Source organism: Hippocampus bargibanti, linkage group LG01 (genome assembly GCF_051943395.1).
Source record: "Hippocampus bargibanti isolate YZ-2025 linkage group LG01, ASM5194339v1, whole genome shotgun sequence".
NCBI classification, from domain to species: domain Eukaryota; kingdom Metazoa; phylum Chordata; class Actinopteri; order Syngnathiformes; family Syngnathidae; genus Hippocampus; species Hippocampus bargibanti.
The window spans coordinates 19,895,875-19,923,356 of NC_142734.1; the positions used below are offsets into that span (position 1 = coordinate 19,895,875).

General features: G+C 40.5%; 1 protein-coding gene across 7 annotated transcripts in view; it reads right to left on the minus strand.

Annotated features, from left to right (window-relative positions):
- myt1b (myelin transcription factor 1b) overlaps nucleotides 1–27,482 on the minus strand; it is a 106,872-nt gene that overhangs the window by 36,583 nt on the left and 42,807 nt on the right. For 5 of the 7 annotated variants that reach the window (XM_089002509.1, XM_089002501.1, XM_089002492.1 and 2 more), the window contains one exon: nucleotides 2,216–2,323. In XM_089002509.1, coding sequence (XP_088858635.1) covers nucleotides 2,216–2,323 — 108 coding nt within the window. Of the gene's footprint in view, nucleotides 1–2,215; nucleotides 2,324–7,647; nucleotides 7,977–27,482 lie in introns of those variants that run through there. The other 2 variants (XM_089002475.1, XM_089002466.1) reach the window with 2 other exon arrangements.

The following is a 27,482-nucleotide window of genomic DNA, read 5'->3' on the forward strand; positions in this document are numbered from 1 at the left end:
TTTTATTGGTGTTTTGCATTTGAATAAAAATATAATACTGCGTGTTTTGGGTATTTTAGATGCTATAAAAAGTTTTTCTGATGTCAGTTAACAAACAAAAAAGTGACGTCGGTTGTCCTTTAACTATTACTAACCTAAGTGGGCTTTCCTAATGGGCACAGATGCATAATAATAATAATAATAATAATAATAATAATAATAATAATACATTTGATTTACAATCTCCTTTCAGAACACTTTACAATTATGAGACAATACAACTGATTTCTCATATCCTATAATTATAAAAACAGAAATGATGCAAAAAAACAACAACATGAAAGGACAACCGACACCTTTTTTTTGTTTCCTAACTGACACCAGAAAAACGTTTTGTAGTATCTAAAATACCCAAAACACGCAGGCTGATATTTTTAGTCAAATGCAAAACACCAATAAAAATGACTTGAAGTGTGCTAAAACTGCAACAAATTGAGCTGTGAATTGTGGATTTTCAGAAAGTCCCGCCCCAGTTCGTGACGTCACGCCAAGACGTCTTGCCTTGCTTGAGAATCAAAAGAATGGCTTCAGATTCGGAGAAGATGCTTTCTTGTTACTCATCCCGTTATGAATATGATTCAAACAGTTCTGAAGAGGAAAGCATAAATGTTTGCAATTGATTAAAGGAGTCCTCCCATATCAATTCGAGCCATCAATGACAGCAATGCAGCACTCAGAAAATGCAGAAGATGGCGCCCAAGCTCCGTTGGAAATGGGCTGATTTGTGTGCTGGGAATTTGTGTCAGCGGATATCAAATAGTTGTCTTGGTGCAAATACACAACGATTCACCATCATGTTATTCATGTGTTTTCCTTCTAATTTCGCCATCGACACGGATCAACACGAAGTTTTCAGACCAAACAAAGTACCGCAAAATGCATTGTGTGGCGCTTTCTCGGTCGGGGGCGTTCCAAACATGACGTCACGTGGCGATCGTCATCAACTCAAAAACAAGACTTCCTAAATAGTCAGCGCGAGTCGTAAAATATAAAATATAGCTATATGCGGTGGAATCTTTGTAAAATACGCTCAGTAGAAGTCATTTGAAGTGATTTTACAAATTATGGACACAACTTGTCCGGAGGCGTCGGTTGTCCTTGAAATATGTGTTAAATTGCTGTCATTATAAAACCAAACATTGCATGACTATGAAACTCCTCCATATCAGTTTACAGCTAACATTAAACACAATTTGGTGGGTAGAAGGGGGAAAATGGTTAGCTCATTTGCCAAGGTCAAGCTTTTGGAAAAGTTAAACTACACAAATAATTAAATCTTAATCTGCACCTGACCCTGATGAGATCTTAGTTTTAACCACATTTTCTCTCCACCAGTTCTGATAAAACGGTTCTGTGACAGGCGTCATCAAGAGGAGAAGATTAGCACCTCCCTCTCCCTTTCTCCTCAACTCTCCCCAGCTAGCACCAGAAATCAAACCAAATCAATAAACGTCATCTTCTTAGATGAACCTGAGCTGTCAGGGGGGGAGCGAAACTACTTTTACTGGGCCCACGGGGGACCAGCCCCCCTACCCCGTCCGTCGCTTCCTCCTCCCTGCCCTTACTACCTCTCACCTCACATCTCTCTTTCATTCTCCCCCTCAATCTCTTTGTTGTGTGTCGGCCTCAGTTGTGATTCATGAGGAGAGGGAGAAAATAAACGAGACCAGCTGTTTTGTGCTTGATGAAATTACCTCCAAAATGATCACAATTTGGGAGCGCCTGTGAAATGAATTTGGGAGCTACGCAAGGAATATTCATTTTTGCTTATATCAAGTATGAGCAGATCAAGGCCATCCTTTTGAGTTGTTTTTTTATTGTGCTACAGTATAATGGAGGAAAAAAGTGCTGGCGAGAGAAGTTAACTCAGCAGAGTCAAAGCGCTGAGCTTAACTAAACTGAGCTGAGCTGAACTCGGGCAAGAGCCGAGGACGGCCTGGGCGGGGCCGAGCGGGACATTTGATGTGCTGTTTGATTATGTTTTCCAGATGCCATCATCTGACCCCCTCCCTCACCCAAAGCAGACTCTCTTCTGCTTATAATTCACCCCCTCCTTTCTTGATGTCCCTGCTGAGTTAGGAAATGCCCAGGAAGCAGAATGAAGTGATTGGTGGAGTGTGCGGGTAACTCTTCATGGTGGAGGGTGTTTGCGGTGGGGGTGGAGCTTGTCACTCACCATGATTGGTCGACGGCTTTGTAGTCTCGGGGAGGCCTGACAGCGGCTGCTGGTCCTCTCGCCTCGTGTCCACCGCTGGTTCACCAGCTTCGCCATGAAATTCATTTTCTAGAGGACGGAAAAGGAGGGACATTTTACATGATCAGTACCAGTGGATGTGCAGTGGTTTGAGGAGGGGTGTGGTCAAAGAATACAAGGTTAAGGGGATGCGTTGATGGTACTCAGAATTGGAGTACACACTACCCTATCTCTCAGGAACAACACACATGTACACACACGTACATGGATAAGTGCCCCAGCTGGAGTCTCTGTCAGTCTACTAATAGAATCAATCAAATTTGCGCATTTTTATCGAGCTTTTCACGGCGTGTGTAGAAGAAAATGGGGGAGAGAGCCAGGCGAGGATGCCAGGGATGAATGGTCAGTAAATAATGAATCATCCATAAATCACACTTTTTTTTCTCCCTTCACCCCCTTTTTTCATTAAGGTAATAGCTCTTCACTTCATTGCCCTGATCACCCAAGAGAAACTTTAAGTCTATTCTAAATCCCCACTAGATTCGTCTTATTGTAACAGATGTCATGGATTGTTGCAACAGGGGAGGCAAGTTGAAGCCAGATGCGCTGAATGAAGACGCACTAATCTACCTTTGTATGATTTGAAAGACTCACGTAGCTGACAAAACACACCTGACAATGAACGCTCTGATCCATCAATGTGATACCTCGTTCTGAATACAATTTAAAAAAGCATGTACTTTCGGGAGCTAAAACAGTCCTTTAACTCAATCACTGCCAGACGTGCAAAAATGTCTGCACTCCAGTGCAGGGTTTTTGTCATTTTAACTCAAATTCTAGGCCTCACAGAATACTGAGTTTTAGGACTACATAAATATTCAATACAGCTGAAGAAACCTTAGACTCTCTTCTTTCATCAGAAAAAAAATTCTAGCTTATTTGGTTCCATAGTAATATGAGGTGGTGGGAGTGGCTGTACAAAAGGCAAATGCTGCCTCCACGTGGAAGGGAAAAAACATTTCCAGTGGTCTAACCAGCGCTTTATCGGCATCCCTCGCAAGAAAAACCAATGCCGAACAAATTCGGGATTGGCGCTCCACGTCATATTTTCATTTCCCGAATACATTCGGGAATGGTAGTGAACGAGATATGTTGGAAAAATTTAAAACAAATGTAGTCTTGTTTTTTAATTGTGAAATAGAAGAAACACAATTTCCACAGAAGCAAAACTTAACATGATTAGTAGAAATCTCCAACTTTAAATGTCAAGAAAAAACGTGGTTTGGATCTCACACACTCTCAAAAAAAAGACTAGACTTCATGTGCATTACAAGATGTATTCCAAGGAGAGAGCAAACCAAAAGCAAAGATCAGAAGAACTGAGAGGTCCTGAAGCCAAATCCATGCAACTTCCTGTCGCCTCTTATCCCAGAACTTCACCTCTCATCCCAACTTTGGCCATTTACATGCAAAACTCACCAACGCCAAGCCAGCATTCTGCAAAATGCTTGTTTATCAACTTTTGCTCCCCCACTCACATGAAAGTGATGACAACAGCAGTTCTGTTGGTCTGCATCTCTGTCTCAGTTGTCTCCATACATACACACCAACATCTATGAAAACACTTCAATCTCCTTTAGGACCCCCCCCCCCCCTTCCCCACCCACCCTTTCTTTGAATGTAGAGTGAACATTTGTGCTGGACTGTTAGCTGAGAGGCCAAGGAACAGAGAGCACTTACAAAATGCAAAATGTATAACAGTGTTTTAGGACAGTTTTTGTGCCTCAGGTAAAAGTCACTGTTCTCTGAGTACTGAGCAAATGTTCCTCCTAGAGCCATTTACCGATGAATTGTTGATCTCCCGCTATCAAATTCCACATTTGGTAATTAAAAGGCATATACAGTGTCTATCTATCTATCTATCTATCTATCTATCTATCTATCTATCTATCTATCTATCTATCTATCTATCTATCTATCTATCTATCTATCTGTCTGTCTGTCTGTCTGTCTGTCTATCTATCTATCTATCTATCTATCTATACATATATATGTTGTCACTGGAGACTATCAAGCTTGCATGCAGCTCAGTTCAAGCTATATATATATATATATATATATATATATATATATATATATATATATATATATATATATATATATATATATATATATATATATACAGTAAAGTCTCGTTATAGCGATATCGGATATATCGATAGTCCCAGTTATATCGATACTATTTCTATGCACGCACGGAGAAAATTACATGCAAACAGGGTCGGATATATCGATAGTCCCGGTTATATCGATATTTTTTCGGACTCCCTTGAATATCGATATAACGAGACTTTACTGAATATATATATATATATATATATATATATATATATATATATATATATATATATATATATATATATATATATATATATATGTTGTCACTGGAGACTATCAGTTTATAGTTTTTTTTTTTTTTTTTTTTTTAATCAGACACATTTCAGATCCAAAGCCTTTTTCTGTGCACCTGAAAAGACTTGCAGCTCATTATTTGACTGCAAAACTTGGAGGTAGATGAGTCAATTAGTCGCTCATTGGGTTTGGCTTGTTTAATTAGAACGAAAAGGAAGTGTGAGAGTATCTAAGGGACACTTTATTGCATAGTGAATGGGAAGGAATCTAATCCTACAGAAGAGATGTTTTACTTTAAAGCTTGCAATTCATTTCGTTGTGGATTTTTAAATACATCCACTCACAAGGCATGTAGACTGCAGAAGCGAATGAAATCCAACACAACACCTGCATCAAATATTCATTAACATGACAGTAGTGCTGATTTTTATTTGTGTGTTGGGTCATGCTGATGGGAGCAATATTTGTCATACTTTAGTTATCTTCTCTTTAGACATTGGGATACAAAATATTAGACACACTTTAATGATGAAGCCCAGCATTAAGCCACGAGGTGCAAGGAAAAATATGACCAAATAGTAAAGCCATATCCACAGTTTTCAATAAAAACTGGATATTATTATCTTTGTGAAAGCAGAATTTTGTATATTACCTCAAAACAAACTTTATGCAATGGTAATACCATTACTTACAGCTTACTGTACTGGGACAATGGACCCAGTACAATCCATAGTTAGATTAAATACCAGAGTAGGCTGACTGTAACAGTATTAAGTGTACACACAGGGCCAAGCCAGCTGTACACTCCTGCTCCGGTAAAGAAGGCTTTAGTCACAATACAATGTCATTAGAGTGTGCAAAGAAGAAAGATAATCACAAATCAAAAGTTATGGAAGAGGAAAGATAAACATCACACAGAAAAGAGAGTATACTTGTTACATTTGAATAATTTTGTTGGTGTTTTTAAGAGCCACGGTGCAATTCGGAGGTGAGACAGTGTGTACAGAGAGCTGGTATCAAGACAAATGCCTGGTCCAGGCAGCTATGGGACAGAGGCAAAGCGACAGAGGGGAGTAAAGTAACAGCTTTTGGAGAAGCTCCCCTGAGGGCCACCCTGACCTCAGCGTCTGAAGAACAACAAATGTGTCACTGCTGCTTATCACATAAAACCGTAGCACTGCCACTCCACTGTTCTATGTCACAAGATTGTATGTTTTGCATTCTTGTCGTGAGAATTCATTTTGCTTGAAATTCATTATTTCACTTCAATGCCTCCTCCACCGAAAGCCTGCACGACCCTGACCTTTGCTTTTCTGATAGGCTTTGAATGATGAGGGTGCAATTTGGCACCAGCTGCTTCACCAATATATTTATTACACTCTCTCCTCCAGCACCTGCTGTCCTCGCCACAGTTCATTCAGTCCCTAATAAATTGAAAGGTTTGCCATTAAGGTGCCTAAAACACAGAGGTGAGCTTGAACTGAGCTGCATGCAACCTTGATAGTCTCCAGTGACAACATCAGGCACCAATAACCTAATTCTGTAATCCTTTAAAACTGGGATACATTTCACAGGAAAACAAAACAAAATTCTTCATGACATCAAAGTCACTCCGAGCGGACTTTCGATGCATTTTTGACACAAGTCTGCTTTTCAATAGAATTTGAAAAGAAGCATCATTTTCTTTCCAACATCACATTACACAGTGTACTACCCGCAGCAACATAAAACCGTAGCACTGCCACTGCACTGTTCTATGTCACAAGATTGTATGTTTTGCATTCTTGTCGTGAGAATTCATTTTGCTTGAAATTCATTATTTCACTTCAATGCCTCCTCCACCGAAAGCCTGCACGACCCTGACCTTTGCTTTTCTGATAGGCTTTGAATGATGAGGGTGCAATTTGGCACCAGCTGCTTCACCAATATATTTATTACACTCTCTCCTCCAGCACCTGCTGTCCTCGCCACAGTTCATTCAGTCCCTAATAAATTGAAAGGTTTGCCATTAAGGTGCCTAAAACACAGAGGTGAGCTTGAACTGAGCTGCATGCAACCTTGATAGTCTCCAGTGACAACATCAGGCACCAATAACCTAATTCTGTAATCCTTTAAAACTGGGATACATTTCACAGGAAAACAAAACAAAATTCTCAGATCGAGTTCCGCACACACACATTATGTGGCCGTGTAAGGAAAGCAACCAGGAGGGTATGTTTGTGTTTGGGGGGGGGGGGGGGGGGGGGGGGGGGGACGAAACACAGGTCCATATTACGCACCGCGGGTGGAGAATAGGACAACACGCTCTTTAAAAAAATTACCAGACTGTACAGCCTGTGTCCCCAACGGAGATTATTTTTATACTAGATTTTTTTATCGGGGATGCACGCCATTAAAGACCGTTGACATTTAAAAAGAGCATCGCTTGTTTTTTTTCAGCTGCAGAGGATCAAATGGCAAACCGCTCCCTCTTTCAATACGCTCCATCGTTCCATCCATCAATCTCTCGAATTGCAAACACGGCGCAGATTTAACAGCAAACTCCGCTCATTGGATTGCACACTTTGCACCACGGACAACACAAATACGGCGAGTATAAAAATACGGATGAAATATATTCGCTGAGTGACGGCGATATAACGAATGGTAAACGGAAGCGGACAGTGGACAGAGTGGAGGATGCATCTCAAGTACAGGACACCCTTCCATAAAAAAGCATTAGCAGAGGACAAGTAGTATTTGTGAAACACACGCACACGCACTCAAAGACCGACACGCAGACACACACCGACCACGTTGGCAAAGTATCGACAGCACAAGAAGTGGATAGACGCGCCATAGTTGTAGCGGGTGTCCGGCATCCTGATATTATAACATACTAAGTTTCCGACCTACAATTTAAATGTAGGGAAGTTTGGGGAAAAACTGCGAACGATCGACTAACCGATTAATCAAGTATGCAAAAGTATACACGCATAAAAAACACCAATGGAGTTCATTACCTGGAATCGGTAACGTAGCGTCACTGCCGTCTCCTTGTTTACTAGTTGTAGATGAAGAACTTCGCTTGAAGCGACAACAATAACATCCGAGTCTTAAAAAAGATTTTTTTGTATCCCGGTCCAAACGTCCAGATGTGGTAAGTAATGATGGAGAGGAATCGAGCAGCCTCGGTCACGCGCAGTACCGGCTCACGGCTCCGGATCCAGGCGTGAGGGATGTTACTTGTTTGTAAGCAAAAACATGGCTTCATTTGCCTTTGTCAGCGAGAAAAAAACCAATATTGACTTACCTTTCCCTCATGAGCCATTGTATCCCCTCCACCCCCACTCTCCTCCCTCCGCCCTTTGCCATGACATCACGGAAGCTGTAGTAAAACCTCGAGCATCACATGGGCAGGGCTTGAGGACCACCCCCTATCAGCCTCTTCTATGCTCCCCCCCCCCCCCCCCCCCCCCCCCCCCACACACACACACAAACTGAGGCGAGCACACCCCTCACGACACACTCTCTGGTACTTGAACAGCCCACCCCCCCTTTCGCCTGCTTTCTCCCCCCCCCACTCACTCGCCCCCAAAACATGCATGAAATGAGCCAATAAAGCTGACGATTTCAAACAAGGAAGACTGCATTTCAATCTGATGCACACACCGAAAAGGCCAAAAAGTGTTCCACCATCCTTAATTACTTGGAACAAGCATCTCCGAGTTTGACATACATACGACTTAACTATAGATGCTGAAGCCATGATTGGAACATTCTCCTCCCTATGCCGACCTGAGAATGGTACAGTCCAATAATTCATTCAAGAGGTCTTTGTTTTCCTTGTAGGATTCAGCAGTGATGGAGTTACTAACCCTTTGAAGAGGCATTCCTTACTTCAAAAATACTGTCTCGGGCCTAACAAGATAACTCATAGATGCGTATTAGCATGCTGGATTCAAGTTTGAAGCAGTGACACCACAGTCACAGATTTGTTGACAGATTCTCGGAGAAAAAATACAAGTGGCAAAGAGACTCTTAAATTACTTTCAAATGCAGTTGTGTGTTGCTTTCTCTTTCCTTTTTTTGCTTTGCTGTTTTGAAACCATTACTGGAAATGACAACCATTCATTACAAGCCATTTGAGAATAGTCACCACAAATGCCATTCTTTATCTGCCGTCTCCACGCCACGAATATTCAAAAAGCCCAACCTTCAGCTTTCAGAAATTCTATTAAATTCTTATCTCCTTGCAGCAGGCTCTTTTTGTGCAATCACATTGTTATGCATTGGAGCTGAAATCAATCACCAAGCGTGCACGTCGCATCAGTATGATTTCAGACTGTGGCTGCTCGCGTAGGAGAGGGGACTCACACAACAAGGGCGACAATCGAATAAACAAGGCGGGTGGAGGATGATGGTGATGGAGTTATGAAATATCCTGGGCCTTGATCCAGCTGAGAGGAACAAGGTAGGAGGCCCTGCGCAAAGTTTGGCTTGGTGAGAAAGTGATGAAGACAGGACTGCACAAACAAAATAAAGACTGGGCCCATTTAAAAATAAGACTTGCTGGTTTAATTGGGCCTGTGGAGTGCTCCAAAGAGATTTTTTGTGTGAGCATCAGTACCCTGGACAGCTCTCGGAGCGGCACACTCACTTGCACAAGTTTATTGTGGAGACCACAAAAGCGTTTGTCTTTCCTTCAATTGATGTTTCAATGGGGTTGGTGTCCAGACACAAACGGTTGGCTGTGCTAATTTCTGTCTGCTTCATTGTTTCATCTCGTTTCATGATATGTTGACAGCAGCTCAACTCCCGTGTGACACAAACATACACTTCACCCAATTTTCTAACAAGAGTACACTGTAATAAAGAAGTTAGGTGCTCTCAAAACATCAAAAATCGAAAAAACATTTTAAAATGGGAAATTCATTAGATATGTTATGTTTTGCTGTTGTGAAAATTGTTTTTTCAGCATTTTGCAATGAAGAAATAAGGGTTTGCAGAACTGCGCCCCACTAACCTCCCCAATTTAAAGACAAAAGGAAAAAAAAACTCAGCACATTGTTTTGAAGTGACCATCTTGCGAGATTGTGTTTTCTAAACAACATTGTTTTCATAAACGTCTGTAATTCATAGTTTAAAGTTGTTCCATGTTAAATTACTGATGCCCGCAAAAATTCCAACGTGTGCTTTTTAAATTGTATTTGCATTTTGATTTGAGTTAAATCAAACTTTTGAAGTTAATTGTATTGCACGAATTGCGCTATTGAGGTAAAAAATAAATACATTAAAATACAAATATAAACATGCACCTGAAGCACAATTTGAAATTAAACATTGAAGATGGAATGTATATTTAGTTCTTAAAGTTTACATTTTTATTCAAACTAAACGGGGGAAAATAAAACATGCTTACAATTTTGAATCACCAAGTGTGTATTTTAATTAATGTTTTGCACGTTAATGGTTAGCCGAAGTTGAGTGGCAAGTTTCTTTCTTTTAGACGGCAACATTAGAAAAAAAAGGACTACAACTTTCATGTCACATTGCTTTGTGGCAAGTGAATGTCGACTTATAAGATGAAAGCTGTTAGTGCAGATGGCACAGAGGCCTCCTATCACTTTTGAATAAAGTTGTATGGTGGTGATATTGTGCATAAATATTACATAGGGAAGCAGCTGACTCAGTAGTAAGGTTGGGACCCGGGAGGCCCCAAAGGGCTCTCGACAGATGGAACAAGCCACAGACTAACGTAACAACAACAACAAAAAGTTTGTAATCAGCCCGCAGCTTGGCATTGTCCCCACGGCTTCAGGGCCACAAGGTCCCCCTCGGGGGATCAACTCTTTTGTCTGGACAAGTAGAGAGAAGTAGACTGAGGCAAGTTTATTTGTAAATCTAAAAATGTGATTGTGTCATTTGTTGACAACAAACTTTTTAGAGGGGTGTGCTGATGCAAAACTATCATTCCCCCCAACCACGAGCATGCATTAAAAATAAATACCCAAACAAATATGAATAAATAAATAAAACCATCTCACTTGCTGGAAACATTATGATAAAACACAAAAGATGTGTTTTGTTTGCTGGGAAGACTTTACTAAAAGCATCAAAAGCGGACAACTTTTAAATGAATGAGTTACTTTTACACATCAATACTACAAAGTTTGCTGCTAAAGTGAACACAAGTTATTGATACGAACCAAGGAAAGTGCGACACAGCTTCATCTTTGTGGCCATTCCGTCTGCCTGTCGTGTGTGGCGAGCTGCCTGTACCGCTTTCAACTTTTTACAAGTGCAGCACAAACTTGCTCAAACTTTACTTCAACTGCTGGGCTGGGGGAGGGGAGATGGTGATTGACAGCTACAGGGAGCCAATAGCGAGTCTTTGTTCTCCCACTGCTGGGATATGGCCCAAGGCCGAGTAACACCCCCAGCACACCATCATCATCATCATCATCATCATCATCATCACCGTCATCACCCCCCCACCTTCCCCCCCCCCCCCCCGAAGTCTCAGCTTTCAACAATAGCCAGCAATGCAACAAAGAGCATCTGCTGTGGCTGACAACTTCTCACAGTCACACTAAGCTGCCTCAGCAATGTGATTTAATAACATTAATACACACAATCGACTTTGTGCGCCAGAACCAACTGACATCTCATTTCCTTTCACTTTTTACATGTGATATATGAGAATTTTATACCAAGGGAGAAAAAAAAACTCAAAGGAAGATTAATTTTGTGAAAAGTTGCAGAAAGTGGAGTACACAATCACATTTGCACGAAGTGCATACTCCTCTCTGAAAATCTTTGTACATAATATAATATAGTACTTTATTAACTTCACACTTTTATGTCGATATTATTTTGTGTATTGTATTAATTTGCAGGTTACATTTTGCCCAGTGTGCCTTGACTCCACTCTACAAGCCACAAGGAGCACACGTACAGCAGATATACAGCTAATTTGGGTAAGTTAGAGGAACATTTTCACTTTAACTCCCGGCCTTTTCCCAATGTGTGTGTGTTGTGTGTGTGTGTGTGTGTGTGTGTGTGTGTGTGTGTGTGTGTGTGTGTGTGTGTGTGTGTGTGTGTGTGTGTGTGTGTGTGTGTGTGCGTGTGTGTGTGTGTGTGTGCGTGCGTGTGGGTATGTGCATGTGTGTGTGTGTGCGTGTGTGTGAGTCTGGGACAGACAGACAGTTCCTCCCTCCCAATAGCAGATGGTCGGCCAGATAATGAGCTCTCCCATTGCTTGCTCCCATTATCCTCATCCCTCCAAGATTGAATGGGGGATGTACCACCAGAACCTAGCATTTCTCTCCATCACTTTATTTCATCTCCATTCATTCACCAAAAAAAATGTTTTCACCTCTTTGTTTAGAAAACTTGCATTTGACTCTCGCCAAGCAGGTGCTTTAATAATCTGTTATTTGTTTGGCAACGGATAAACTTAGTTCTATATCTGAGAAAGCAACAACTCACCAAATGAAGATTATAGAAAGTTAATCGATCTCTTCAGTTCTGAGTGCAACCTGAAATATCAATTTAACATCATTCAAAGTGTTCTCACATTTGCAAAAGTAATTGAACAAACACAGTAGAGGTTTAAAATAGACACAAATCTTAACTAATGCCAAGTCATCACGAATAAGTAAATAAAATCTCAAATGAGAATGTACAGTCCGTGACACCAGACCAAATTCCCATTAAAACAACTTCCAAAAACATTTTAAATCGTTGTAAGCCACAAATAAATTATAAACAAACCATAACAATAAAATATATAACAATACAATACAATACAATACAATACAATACAATACAATACAATACAATACAATACAATACAATACAATGCAATACATATTAATTTCTGTAGCACTTGAAAAACAATATTAAATGTATATTTGGGATTGCAATAATAATAATCAAAACTAAATTAAATAAACACTTATGGAGATGTAAACTTGTACCAAACTATACTAAAACTACAGCTATGAGGCACTAAAATAAACAGAAGGCTAAAAATTAAACTAAAACAGCCGTGAAAGAAATGTCAAAATGCACACACAAAGTAAAAAAACTAAATCAAACTGAATTTTGCTTTTCTGTGTTGTGCACAACACAAACATTGGGACAGGAAAACCATTGTTTACACTGATTCCCCGTTGAGAGAAATTCATTTTTTATCAAAAATTAAACTCTTTACTGCTTTTAACTGTTTTGAACTGTGTAATCTGGGTTTCTTATTGTTTCAAACATGATAAAAGTCTAAAATGAAGCAAATCGAACCCATATAATTGCATTTTGAGCCCGTCTTTATTGGCATGAAAAAGTAACAATAAACAGCTGTCATTATTTCACTTCTTTGTATATTCTATTTGGGGGGTTATTATTAAACAGAAAAATAAGGCACTCTAAATTAATCAAGACTTCCATTTTTTGCTCATGCAAGTGATTTTATTTTATACAGTACATACATGTGGTCGACCATGTAGTATTCTAACTGACCCCTCTGTTATTGGCCTACCAACTGAACAAGTTTGGGCCGAATGCAACACCCAAATGAATACATATGCAGCACAGACTACCACCCCCACAACACACACAAATACACACACATTCACAAACCATCCACACACACTATCCACTTTATTCTCCCTTCTGTTCGAGCAGGCCGCTGAACTCTGACATAGCCTCCAGCTGTCCTGGAGATTGCGATGACAATAAAGTTAAAGCAAATCCACACGCATGCACACTCAAGAAAGGAAATAAGACCTTGTTGAGGGAAAAATGACCTGTGCCAGCTAATTAGGGGAACATCTCAGTACATCTTCATTGTACCTACCTACGTATAATATATATATATATATATATATATATATATACAGTAAAGTCTCGTTATATCGATATCGGATATATCAATAGTCCCGGTTATATCGATACTATTTCTATGCACGCATGGAGAAAATTACATGCAAACAGGGTCGAATATATCGATAGTCCCGGTTATATCGATATTTTTTCGGACTCCCTTGAATATCGATATAACGAGACTTTACTGTATATATATATATATATATATATATATATATATATATATATATATATATATATATATATATATATATATATATATATATATATATATATATATATATATATATATATATATATATATATAAAACAGAGGGGTCAGTTAGAATACTACATGGTCGACCACATGTATGTACTGTATAAAATAAAATCACTTGCATGAGCAAAAAATGGAAGTCTTGATTAATTTAGAGTGCCTTATTTTTCTGTTTATTAATAACCCCCAAAATAGAATATACCAAGAAGTGAAATAATGACAGCTGTTTATTGTTACTTTTTCATGCCAATAAAGACCAATTATGTGGGTTCGATTTGCTTCATTTCGTGTGTGTGTGTGTGTGTATATATGTGTGTGTATATGTGTGTGTTTGTGTGTGTGGTTGTCAATGCAATCTATGTATATATGTATGTACTGCATGTAGGTTTGTATGTATGTATGTATGTATGTATGTATGTATGTATGTATGTATGTATGTATGTATGTATGTATGTATGTATGTTGTATGTATGTACGTACGTATGTGTCTATGTTTGTTATGTTTGTATGTATGTGTTTGTTTATTTAATAAAACATTATTAAGGCAAGAAAATTCTAACCATGACCCTAGCTGTTACCACAGATAAAAAAAACAAACAGACAACACATTGTACAGCTTGGTATCGTTATACAGTTGCATAACACATTACATCATAGCATATGGTGAATAAAAAATGGAAACAACTTTTAAGTTGGAATTGCCAAATGAAAGTCAGATATTGTGTGCATTTGATTTGTGTAAAAAACTGTGAAGTGTAACAGAGGGTTTTATTTTTTAAAACCTTTTATTTGTTGCCTTTTATTTGCCGCTTGCGTATACTCACCCACCCACTCAAGCATGTACAGATGGATATTAAAGATCAGATCGCCCCGCCCCCATCAACACTCACATCCACTTTTTTTCACCTTCCCCCAACCTGACTCTCTCCTCTCTAACATCCGTGCAGCATGATCTTGCCCATATCTGTCAGCTCCCATTAGACACAGGCAATGGATTTGGACTTTGTTTTTCATTTGAACATCTATCCAAGTTAGCAATGTTTGCTAGTGGAATCAACTGTGGGGTAAAAATAAGCGCTGGCTTGCATGGCTGCCTTTTAACATAATAAAGGCTCAAAGTGCCTCTGGCTCTTCATTACTCACTTATTACACTGCGTCACTCTTTGGTGGGAGTTATGAATCCTTAACAAGCATGTGTGCACACACTCAAAGTGAAAGGAGGGAGGGAGCCAAGAGACAAAGTTTGGTCTGGATGCCACTGAGGATGACCATCATCTCGAGAGACCAACCCCTCCCTGTCGTCTGCCCTTCCTGCTTACCCCATCCCATCACAGCTTGGGGAGAAGTTTTGGGGGTTGTGGGGAGGTGACAAGTGGAATGGGGTCAGCTCTGCCAAAAGGCATCATGTGGCCCCAATCCCCTACATCGTCTGTTCCTCAGCTTGTGCACTATACCTTGAAGTCTGCATGGGGGGGGGGGGGTTGTCAGTTACACAAGTCACTATGTTTTTAATGCCAAAGCTTGGATCTCCTCATCTGCATGGCCACGCCTGAAGCTATGTAGCAGCTTCACAGGGCAGTCTAAATAAGTCCCCATTTGCACCCCTTCTTTTTCAGGCCACGGTCCAGACAAGCATCGTAGCGCCCACTTTCCTGCTGTGCCCACATGACCTCTTGTCACCCTGCAAAGTCACAAGTCTAGCAAAGAGTTGCACTGCATGTGCACATGGGTGGAGTCTTTTTTAGTTTTTTTTCTTAGCTAAACTTTGCACAGGTAGATTTGGGCATAACGGGATGTTTGCGCCTTTGTGCACGGTTGTGGAATGGAAGTCGCCCTTTCCCTTCCAATCATCACAGCATCCTTCATTTGCATAGAAACCAGGGTGTTCTAAGTACAATACGCCCGAGTGTGCCATGTTTGCAGAGTCAGAAATAAACCCATTGGGGTTCGTACAAGACTTTTGCAGCTAAACCGCATGATCTCTCATTGCGGATTAGATAGTCGGTGATGCACAATTTGAGACCTGCCTGCATCAGGCACATCTGTGTGTGTGACACTGGGATGTGAACGAAGAGACAGGTAGGACATTTTTTTCAGTAGGTAATTAAGGGATTGGATGCAGGTTCATCCCTTAAGGCACAGGTGTCAAAGTCAAGGCCCGCGGGCCAAATCCGGCCCGCCACATCATTTTTTTCGGCCCGCGAAATCAAATCAAACAAATTAAATTCCATGATGATTGCTAAAATCTGAGCCAAAATTTCATATTTTTGGATGTCAACCACAATAAAAGTCATTATTCTTGACTTCAGATTTGAAAACGAGTTATTCATTAATTTGCTGTGTAATATGTAATGTAATGTAATATAATATTTGAAGGGATTTAAACATTCTAATGGGTTCCCCAAATTCATAACGGCCCTCGAGAGGAAACCATAACTACAATGTGGCCCGCGGCAAAAAATGACTTTGACACCCCCGCCTTAAGGGATTGGATCCATGTTTTCTGGTGGTATCTTAGTGATGAGACCACGTACCCTCGTGAAATGTGTTCAATTGATTTATTGTAATCTGTTCTTTTACTCATTGCAATTGCTGAGATATTGAAGGGTCCTGTAAACACCTGATTTTGTCATGTTTTAGCCCCAGCACTGCCAGAACAACACAAATAGTTAGTTTGGTAGTCAACATTTTGGAACTTTATTGTCCTGCACACGTGCAGACTCCTTGTGTACTTCACTTAATTTTTCCAGACTTTTCTTTACCGCTCATCACTTTCACTTTTTTACCTTCCTCCCCCATACTTGCCCCAAACCCATCGTCTTTGTATCCCCTCTGTTCAACCTGATCTTCTCAGTTCATGCCTCCCCACCACTTATTTTATGCTTTCTTTATACTTTCCCCATGTGCGTTCCCTGCATTTGCAGCAGCAAGCTGGGCAAATGTGCACCCATAGCGGTGGTAAATACAGGCAGCACTTCACAAACAAGGGCTGATTACAATGACAAAGACTGCCACACTTTTGGGAGGAGCTTGGAGCAATTTGGAGGCTGCGGGGGCCACTGAGCGAGTGGCATACTTAATGGGCTTTGTGTGCCAGAAGAAAAGGGGTCTGAGCTTTTCGGCCCAGCTGTCACTATGGAAAATATCAGACTGACACAGCACCCGATGCTCTTTGGCTTGCACTCCATTCTTCCTTCAAACACCCTCCCTCCGTACCTCTCCCCTGTTTTTTTCTCTAGTTAGCGAGCACAAAAAAGTGAAAGCTGCTGGGAAAAAAACTCTCTTGATCACACAGAAGCGATGGTGAGACAAGCAACACACACACACACACACACACACACACACACACACACACACACACACACACACACACACACACACACACACACACACACACACACACACACACACACACACACACACACGTACTGGCAAATGTAGTGCATAGAAGGCTGACTGCAACAATTATTCAAACCCTTAACCCGGAGGGATGAATGGCATTATTACATTTCACTACTTAATTATCTGTGCGGATAGTTACTAATCATTAACCAGCATGCATGCTTCATATGAAAAATAGAGTCACTTCTGCTTCATAAACCACCATTCATTTCGTCGTTTTATGCAGGAAAATTACATAGCTGCTGCACAGGCACATTGATCAAATGTTTGACACACTGCAGGTGACTGCAGGTTGAATGCATCTAAAGCACAGGTGTCAAAGTCAAGGCCCGCGGGCCAAATCCGGCCCACCACATCATTTTTTTCGGCCCGCGAAAGCAAATCAAACTTGTTAAATTCCATGATGATTGCTAAAATCTGAGCCAAAATTTCATATTTTTGGATGTCAACCACAATAAAAGTCATTATTCTTGACTTCAGATTTGAAAACGAGTTATTCATTAATTTGCTGTGTGCTCTATATGTAATATTTGAAGGGATTTAAACATTGTAATGGGTTCCCCAAATTCATAACGGCCCTCGAGAGGAAACCACAACTACAATGTGGCCCGCGGCAAAAAATGACTTTGACACCCCTGATCTAAAGAATAAAATACCTATCCAATGATGTCAAGCGCTGTTTATCTTTCTAGCCAGGATTAGTTTGACTGAAAAGCAAAATCTGAGTGATACTCTGGAGCTTCTCAGTTTTTACAGTCTCTGTTTTCCTTGCTCGCAAAGAAGCGCTCACACTCCGGATCCAGCAGCATTACACCAGCTCTGTGACTTTATGGCACGGTAACACGTAGCATAATACATGCACCCACGCGGCAAACTTGCGCACAGCCAAGAGCACACTCGAGGACTGATTTATAGAGAGACAGCACAAAGCCAGAGTTGGATGTTGTTTCATCTAATCACTGTGGTGCTGCTAAGCCCCAGAAAATCAGCTTAGCAGATATCCTAAAGTGTAGGTGGCTTGTTTCAGAAGAAAAACGTGAGAGGAAGAAGTAAAAGGGAGTGTTGGGGGCTAGGGCTGCTAATTTTGAATAGAGATGGGAGGAGTTCAACTCAATTCCACCTTCCCTTCCCCCCCTCCCACTTAATTGTTTCTGTCAAGCACTCAAGTTCCAGCAAACTTAATACGTACAACAATCAATACCACAACACATCCCTGTTTCCTGCGTTTTTATCTCATAAGACCATTCAATATGTATTTACGACGACCATTTCACTCTCCCACAAGTTACAGTCTCGACCAGCCAGCCTGTTCCGAATAACACAACACAAGTGCTGCATTATATTCTGAAATCCAAAGATAACGACACACAGTATATCACAATCGTAAACATATAGGTCGGTGCTGTTGGACAGTCTGCGGCTGGATGAATGCATGGCTTGAAGAGCCCGCGATAAGGAGCGTCAGCGCAGAGCGCCGATGCATATTTGGAACTTTCGCGGCTTGGAATTGAAGCGAATTTATGTGGGACAGGAGGTGTGAGACAATCTCTTCGTCAATGGATACTACAGCTGAGTGTTTGCTTTCAACATTTAGATTGTCGTTGACATGCGCATTCCACCATGATGTCCCTGATCCACTGGTGAAGAGATGCTTTGATCCTCTCCTCTTTCATCAGGAACTGCTTCATGTAACGAGGGTACAGAAAGTGCTTAAGATTGAATGACTCTCTGTGTCTTTGTGTTGTCATGTTATTTGTTATGTCGTTTTTTATGTTGTTTTGACTTCAAGACGGCGCCGCGAGAGTGGCTGCCTTTCCAGCAGCTCCTGTATGTTGTTTTTCAACTTTCATTCCTTTCATGGCTTTGCTGCTGTGAAATGTAAATTTCTCCACTGTGAGACTAATAAAGGCAAATCCAATCCAATCCAATATTGTCAAATTCAAATTATACCTGTCTAACTATGACAATCGAAAAGAGAGCATTGCTTGAAATTAATTCGGGCCAAATCAGTGATGCAGCTTCTGTCTTTAGAGATCATTACATTGTGAAAGGCCTCGCAATATTATGGCATGTCAGTGTATAACATAGTTCAACACATGCGCAAGTGCTGCATACATTAGCCAAGCAAGTAAGACATCTGTATGCAAATACCCTCGGCTGTTTGGGAGGGGGAGGGGGGCAAGGCGGGCTGAAAATGGGTGACTGATGTTATGATAGTGAAGGCAATCTGAAAGAGGTCAGGCTGAAGGAGTGTATGTGTCAAGAGCTAGTGCATATATGTAGTGTATCCATAGCAACCAAGTAACCCAACTCAAGATAGCTCACTGATGTTGTCACCTTGTGTCTTTTTCCGCCAGCCTTGTGCTTATTTAACTCAACCACAAACAAAACGTCTCACAAAGACTTTAAAAGAGGAACAAATGTGTGGACTCCATGAATTAATGTTTCGACCATACCTTCATGCAGATTACGGTTCAGAAAGTCACTGCTGCTATATTCCCAATTATAAATCTACTTTCAAATGCCTGAAAGCGACAGTATTTCATTGTTACCATTCAATGATATCTTTGGTATAAATTGCTCTGCCGTCATGCATAAGCCACATCTACAAAGAAACATTTTATTCTAATTTGGAGTGCCTGAATACTGATACCTGATATCATGGGGCCTATACCGGACAGGTTCTTCGGTGTTCAGTACCAGTGGATGCTGACGATATGACACACTGATATAAAAATTGGACAGTAAATCCCCCAAATAAACAAATGGGAAGTATGAGTTAAACATATTTTAACACATTCACTGCCAGACGTGCAAAAATGTGTCCACTCCAGTGCCGAGGTTTATATCCTTGTCACTTGAATTCCAGGACCCACAGAATATTGAGTTTTAGGACTACATAAACATTCAATGGAGCATTAGAAACCTCTTCTTTCATCAGAAAGAGTTAATTCCTAATTTATATGCTTCCGGAGTTATATGAGCTTGAAATGGGGATGGCTGTCCAAAATACAATAGAATATGTATAAACATATTGGTTTTTATGGCGCTTTAAAAACAGCTGAAGCTGGGACAAAGCGCTAACATGGAAAAAAGGGAAATGCTGCCACCTTGTGGAAAATAAAAAGCTTGCCAGATGCCATTGCCAGAGGCCATAGCCAGCGCTTTATAGACACCCAAGCATGAAAAAACAAACCCAAACAAATTAAGGAATGGCGCTCTACGTCATATTTTCAATTCCCGAATACATTTGTGAATGTCAGTGAATGAGTTAATCATGTATATTGTATTATTAACTTTAACTCTAAAACTGCGATCAAAGTTTAAATGATAACTGTGACATTTCGTGATATAATATTTGTGTATTGATTTATTTTGGAGTCACATTATTTACTTTTATGATTTCTGGTGCAATTCAAATTGTTGCCTCGGAATAATAATAATAATAATAATAATAATAATAATAATAATAATAATAATAATAATAATAATAATAATAATAATAATATGTGTTTTATCTCTCTGCTGGGAAAAAATATATGTGAATGGGAAACCAGCCAGTGTGCTCTGTGTGTCCAAAAAAAAACCTTACTCACCGGTTGATAGTCCGACACTCACATGTAAACACACACCAGGTTTTTAATTCTCCCTCCCCCCATTTGTTTAACTTTTGTTTGTTTTCAATTTTAGTTTACATGATTTTTTTTCAGGTTAAAGTTGCCAATATTCATTATCCCAACACCAGCAGCAGTCTCAGTGGTGAGGACAAGACTGCTGGCGGACGTCTCTCTGCATGAAAGAACCAAACTTAAACCGGACCACATCTACCAATTATTGGAAATCTGCCTTAGTACTATGTATTTTCAATTTAGGGAGCAATTTTACGAAGAAATTCATGGTTGTGCTATGGGCTAACCAGTTTCACCCATAGTGGCTAATCTGTACAGGGAAGAGATGGAGAAACAGGCCCTCATATCCTTCCCGGGGACAAAACGTTGACACTGGTTTAGATATGTGGACGATATTTTTGTCATAATTAAAAAACAAGAAATTCTATCATTCACAGATCACCTCAACTCGGTAGACATCAACATTAAATTTACTCGTGAGGACATCAAAGAGAACCAACTAGCCTTTTTGGATTGTAAAGTAATTATAAAAGAGGACAGAGCGCTAAAAACAGAAGTCTTTAGGAAGGCTACGCACACTGACCAATACTTACTTTTCGATTCTAACCACCATTTACAACACAAACTAGGAGTTATCAGAACCCTCCAGCATAGGGCTAAATAATACCAACAAGCGTTGAAGGTAGAGAAAAGGAGTCAAAACATATCAGGAGAGCACTCACAAACTGTGGGTACCCTCAGTGGTCATTTAACAAATGTCAGAAAGAAAGAATAAGGAATGAAGCCAAAAATTCTGAAGATACAAACAGGAGAGGAGTAGCAGTACCTTACATTGCAGGAGTTTCTGAAAAACTACAAAGAGTCCTTTGGCAACATAAAATTCCTACTTATTTCAAACCGATAAACACGTTAAGGCAAACATTAGTGTATCCAAAAGATAGGCTGCCAAATGAAAAACAAAGTAATGTAGTTTATTCAATACATTGTAAGAATGAAAATTGTAAAATGCAGTACATTGGGGAGACTGAACAAATTTTCAAAAAAAAGACTTTATCAACATTACAGGGATAATACTAGTGGGCCTCAATCGGCAGTACATATGCACCTAAAAGCCAGCAACCACTCATTTGACGACATTGAGGTTAAAATCTTAGCGAAAGAACATAGATGGTTTGAAAGGGGAGTAAAAGAAGCAATTCTAATAAAACAACTAAATCCTTCATTAAACCGATATGGTGGGGTAAGCTTCAATTTGGATCGTTCATACAATAGCCTGCTTAGGCAACATAGGATTAGTAATACTGATGAGGTGATACCGGTCGAAGTGGGGCAATCAGGCCAGTCGTTAGTCAGACGATAGGAACATTCAGTGGAGCTGCAGGGAGTAGCCCTCTACTCCCCCCAACCTGAGAGCAGGGACCTATCATAGCAGAGTCCGGCACCGCCATGTCTGGACAGTATGGATAAAAAAAAATCTTCGTCTCACCCACCATGGGTGGTGTCTGTCCCCCATTTTTTTTAGCTCGGGTCCTCTATCAGAGGCCAGGAAGCTTGAGGGTTCTGCGCAGTATCCGTGCTGTTCCTAGCACTGCGCTTTTCTGGACCGAGATATCTGATGTTGTTCCCGGGATCTGTTGCAACCACTCGTCGAGTTTGGGGGTCACTGCCCCGAGTGCTCCGACCACCACAGGCACGACTGTCACCTCTGCCTTTCAGGCTCTCTCCAGCTCCTCTCTGAGCCCTTGGTATTTCTCGATTTTCTCATGTTCCTTCTTTCTGATGTTTCCATCACCGCTACACCCACGACAACGGCTTTCTTTTCCCCTTTATCTATGATCACGATATCTGGTTGGTTGGCCACTACCATCTTGTCAGTCTGTACTTGGAAGTCCCACAGGATCTTTGCTCGGTCATTCTCTACTACCTTGGGAGGTGTTTCCCATTTTGACCTTGAAGCCAATGGCAAGCCACAAACGCAAGTGTCCATCAAATGTGGCATATACCAAGGTGATGTACTCTCACCACTGCTGTTCTGCATAGGACTGAACCCCCTCAGCCAAATATATATATATATATATATTGGATTGGATTGGATTGGATTGGATATGCCTTTATTAGTCTCACAGTGGAGAAATTTACATTTCACAGCAGCAAAGTGATGAAAGGAATGAAAGTAGAAAAACGAAATACATGAGCTGCTGGAAAGGCAGCCACTCTCGCGGCGCCGTATTGAAGTCAAAAGAACAAAAAAAACATACATACATACATATATATATATATACAGTAAAGTCTCGTTATATCGATATCGGATATATCGATAGTCCCGGTTATATCGATACTATTTCTATGCACGCACGGAGAAAATTACATGCAAACAGGGTCGGATATATCGATAGTCCCGGTTATATCGATATTTTTTCGGACTCCCTTGAATATCGATATAACGAGACTTTACTGTATATATATATATCCGACCCTGTTTGCATGTAATTTTCTCCGTGCGTGCATAGAAATAGTATCGATATAACCGGGACTATCGATATATCCGATATCGATATAACGAGACTTTACTGTATATATATATATATATATACAGTAAAGTCTCGTTATATCGATATCGGATATATCGATAGTCCCGGTTATATCGATATTTTTTCGGACTCCCTTGAATATCGATATAACGAGACTTTACTGCATATATATATATCCAGCTGGATAGCTCAGTTGATAAGGCATTGGTTTGGCATATGGGAGATGATGGTTCGAATCCATCCAAATACTGTATGAAATGAAGCGACAAAGAAGAAAACAAGGGACATTTCTGCTAAAGCTTGGCTTTAATTTGTTTTGCAAGCAAACAATACATTTTCAGTTTAGATTTTTTTTTTTTTTTTGTTAATGAAAATGCTTCTTCAATTCTTGTATGCATTATTACATTCTCTGGAATAACCTTGACACTCCACACCGCTCACACACACACACACTTGTAAAGAGTCAATCATTTTGCATTCAAAGATTACTGCATGCCCCAACAAGTCACTGTTTTACACTGTCCCTGTTTCTACGTTTTGTCTCTGCTTTTCGAGTTCTCAATCCAAATTGTTTTTTTCACCTCATTTCATATTTCACATTCCCCCAACTTTGTTCCTGCATCTTTCCTCCTGCCCTTTCCATGTGCACATCTTGACTTTTCCCGAACTGTACTTTAAAGCAGAGGTCCACAACCCCCGGGCCGCGGACCGGTACCGGTCCGTGGGTCATTTGGTATCGGGCAGCGCAGAAAGAATAAATAATTTACATAATTTCAGTTTTATTTATTATCTGAGTCCGAACTCTGTTTTATTTTGAAATTTGAAAAATTACCAGATTACATCCATCTATGATTTATTCTTGATGCATGTCAAAACGCTTGTCTAGGTCACGTGATACATACCGCTAAAATTAGCCCACTGTAAGCTAGCAAAATGAGTAAAAAACAAACGTCTTTGGAAAGTTTCTTGTTACCAGGACTCTGCTAATAAAGTTGTGTAAAAATACACAATGGATTCGCGTTTATTATGATATTCAAAAGAAAGAAAAAAACCGTTTCCATGCCTGTCGTATCTTTTTATTTTGTTGTATTTATCCGCCGGTCCATGAAAATATTGTCTGACCTTAAGCCGGTCCGTGGCGCAAAAAAAGATTGGGGACCACTGCTTTAGAGGCTTCAAATGTCATCTGTCACTCTTTCGTCATTTTCCAGTTCCCCACCTGTTTGTCAGGCCTCAGGCAAATGAGTGTCCCCCAAAGGCAATACAGAAGCCTCCTCAGTTCCCTCGCGCCACAGCTTTCCTGGCTATCATCCAGTTTAAACAGAAGGCTGTTCTGGAGGAGCAAGCGGACTGCAGAGAGAAGCCAGTTGGTCACACGAGTGCTGAATGATTCATATTGCCCTGTGATAAAGCTTGTTCACTTTTTTAAGGGATTGGTGTGTTATGGAGTTTCAGCGACTGGCCTATCATTTCCTCCTAATAGCTCTTTTTTTAATGCCATGACTCTGCCCTACAACCCCCCCCCCCCCCCCCCACCTCATGTACCCCTACTGTGGCAACCACATATTACCAGGCACGTGCACACACATACATACATACAAGTGGCAATTACCGGCAGCTGCAGGACTTTCTGAACAGCAAAAGTGGCCAATTTTCTCTGCCTTCCATTTAAACAACAAACAGGGTCTCACATCAAAATTGGCGGTAGGGAAAGAAAAGCGAAATGGCACTGATAAAAGTTATTGTGAATCAGAAAGATCGGGTTAGTGCCTCCCGAGTTATAGTGTGCGGGCAGCAGTGATCTCGATAATGCTTCAGGTGGACTTGGAGAGTCACAACACAAATATCAAAAGTATAAAGGAAAATAGTGATTTGCAGCATTTTTATTCTAATTTAACAACTGAACTACATGCATGTTTTTATATTGTGCTTTTAAACCTAATCGATTTTTTTTTGTTCTTTTGACTTCAAGAAGGCGCCGCGAGAGTGGCTGCCTTTCCAGCAGCTCATGTATTTTGTTTTTCTACTTTCATTCCTTTCATAACTTTGCTGCTGTGAAATTTAAATTTCTCCACTGCGAGACTAATAAAGGCAAATCCAATCCAATCCAATCCAATGTAACTGTGTGCATGTGTGTGTGTGTGTGTGTGTGTGTGTTGTGTCACGTGCGTGCGTGTGTGTGTGGACAGTTTTTACTGGAGCAGATTGTGCAGTGTGTGTACAAACCAGACCTGAGATTACTGAACAGATTGCACAGCTGGCAAGCGGCCCTCTCTTCACGCACAAACATACGCACCCACAGTCGCGCGCACATACACTCGCGCACATACACTCGCTCAGAAACACAAATGCATAGTGAAAAAAACAAATATTGACAAAGTATTGGGTTATGGTGTATTAGCCCATATTGATCAGGCACTAATGGCAGCAATATCATTCTGGTCCACATTACAGATCCTAAGCGTCAATTTTGACTACAATTCACAACTAAACAAACAGTTCAAACCATATTCAAAAAAATTATTGTATTTTTTGATATCTAAAAATAAAAATTCTGAATAATAACAAAGTGGAAAGCTTTTGGAGTAAATTATTTTGACCATAAAATGAGAGTTTAAATACACTTTTGGCCTTGTCCTTGACACTTTTCAAGAGTTTACTAGTTTGGATTGAGTACAGTGACTTAAAAGCGAATTACACGTTTACAATTTCCAACATGTGTGGGGGTATCTATACACACGAACATACACACACACACAAACACACGCACACGCGTGGCTGTGGTGTCCTCGAACAAAATGAGGGTAGAAGTTGCTTTCAGTATTCCTATCCATGGAGCACCTGTCCTTTCTTCGCCAGGCTGCAGTGGCAGCACTGTTGTTGTGCATTACACTCTTTGTTCCACCTAAAGGCCAAAATAGAGCAGACTTTCTTCTGTGTGGAACAAATAAACAGCACAGAGTGGGAAAGACAAAGATGGGCGAGGGAGCACCTGCCAAAGGCTTTGTGTCTCTTAATAAGGCACCCTACAACCCCGAGCTACATTTTTACTCAGTGGTCGTGCATTGTTTTGTTTGTGTATGTGTAAATGTGTGTGAAATTGTGTGAGTGCATATATGCATATGTGTAAAAGTTTGACAACTTCTTTCAATTTACTCTTGTGCTCTACAAGAGGTTATCTTTATCTGGTGTTTTGTTCAGACGACCTACAACAGAACTCGATGCAAGGGTGTTCACAACAGGATTTAAACTGAGGGTACAAAATTGAGTTACTGTCTTTGCTTTCAAAGGCTCTGCATGGGCGTGTCCTCTGATAGCATAGAGCCACGCCCTGGTAAAAATGGATGCTTCATGCTCGCACATTCCGAAATGTTTGAGGGACGAAAATTCTGATTATCCACTGGAACCCTCCGATGGCTGCAATGCATCCCACTAAGTCATTTTAATGTGACCCCCAGTTACCTCATGAGCTTAAATTTCCAGCGGCCTTGTCCATAGCGTTATCTCCTCATCTCTCAATTGAAATAATTTTATTGAACGTTGTTCTCTAAATTGTGCCATTTAGGGGTGGTGTTTTTTGCAGATATAAGCGTAGGTAGCTAGCCGACTGCACGCTGTAGTGGTAGAAATAGGCCTAGTAACAAGTAAATTGCGAATGCATTTAATAACCGTGAATGAGAACAAAGGCGCGAAGGAAAGGGTGACTCACGCTCAACTTCAGTACAAAACTTTTAGTCATCTCAATTTTAGTATTCTCAAAACAAAATCAGTAAAACTGAAAAAAAGAAAACGTGAAAGACAATTGATCAGCATACTGTATCGCAGTCGCTATCCACAAACTGTAAAATTCACTTTGTGGGGTCTGTATTTTTATCCTTTGCACTGTGTATAGTTCTTTTTTCTGTGCAGTTGCATATTTCAGTCTCCAGTCATTTTTGTGCATAGAATACTTTGTTTTTATCTTTTGACCCTCCACCCCCACCACCCTCATTGTGGGACTATTAAAGCCTTTCTGATTCTGATTCTGATTCAATCCAGTGGCGGTGATGACTCGGATTTACCAAACATGATTTGTAACTGACAGGGATGGCAATTAATGAGTTTTCATGTCCAAGTGGCATTCTCACCACCAACTCTTGAGCTGGAAGTTTTTG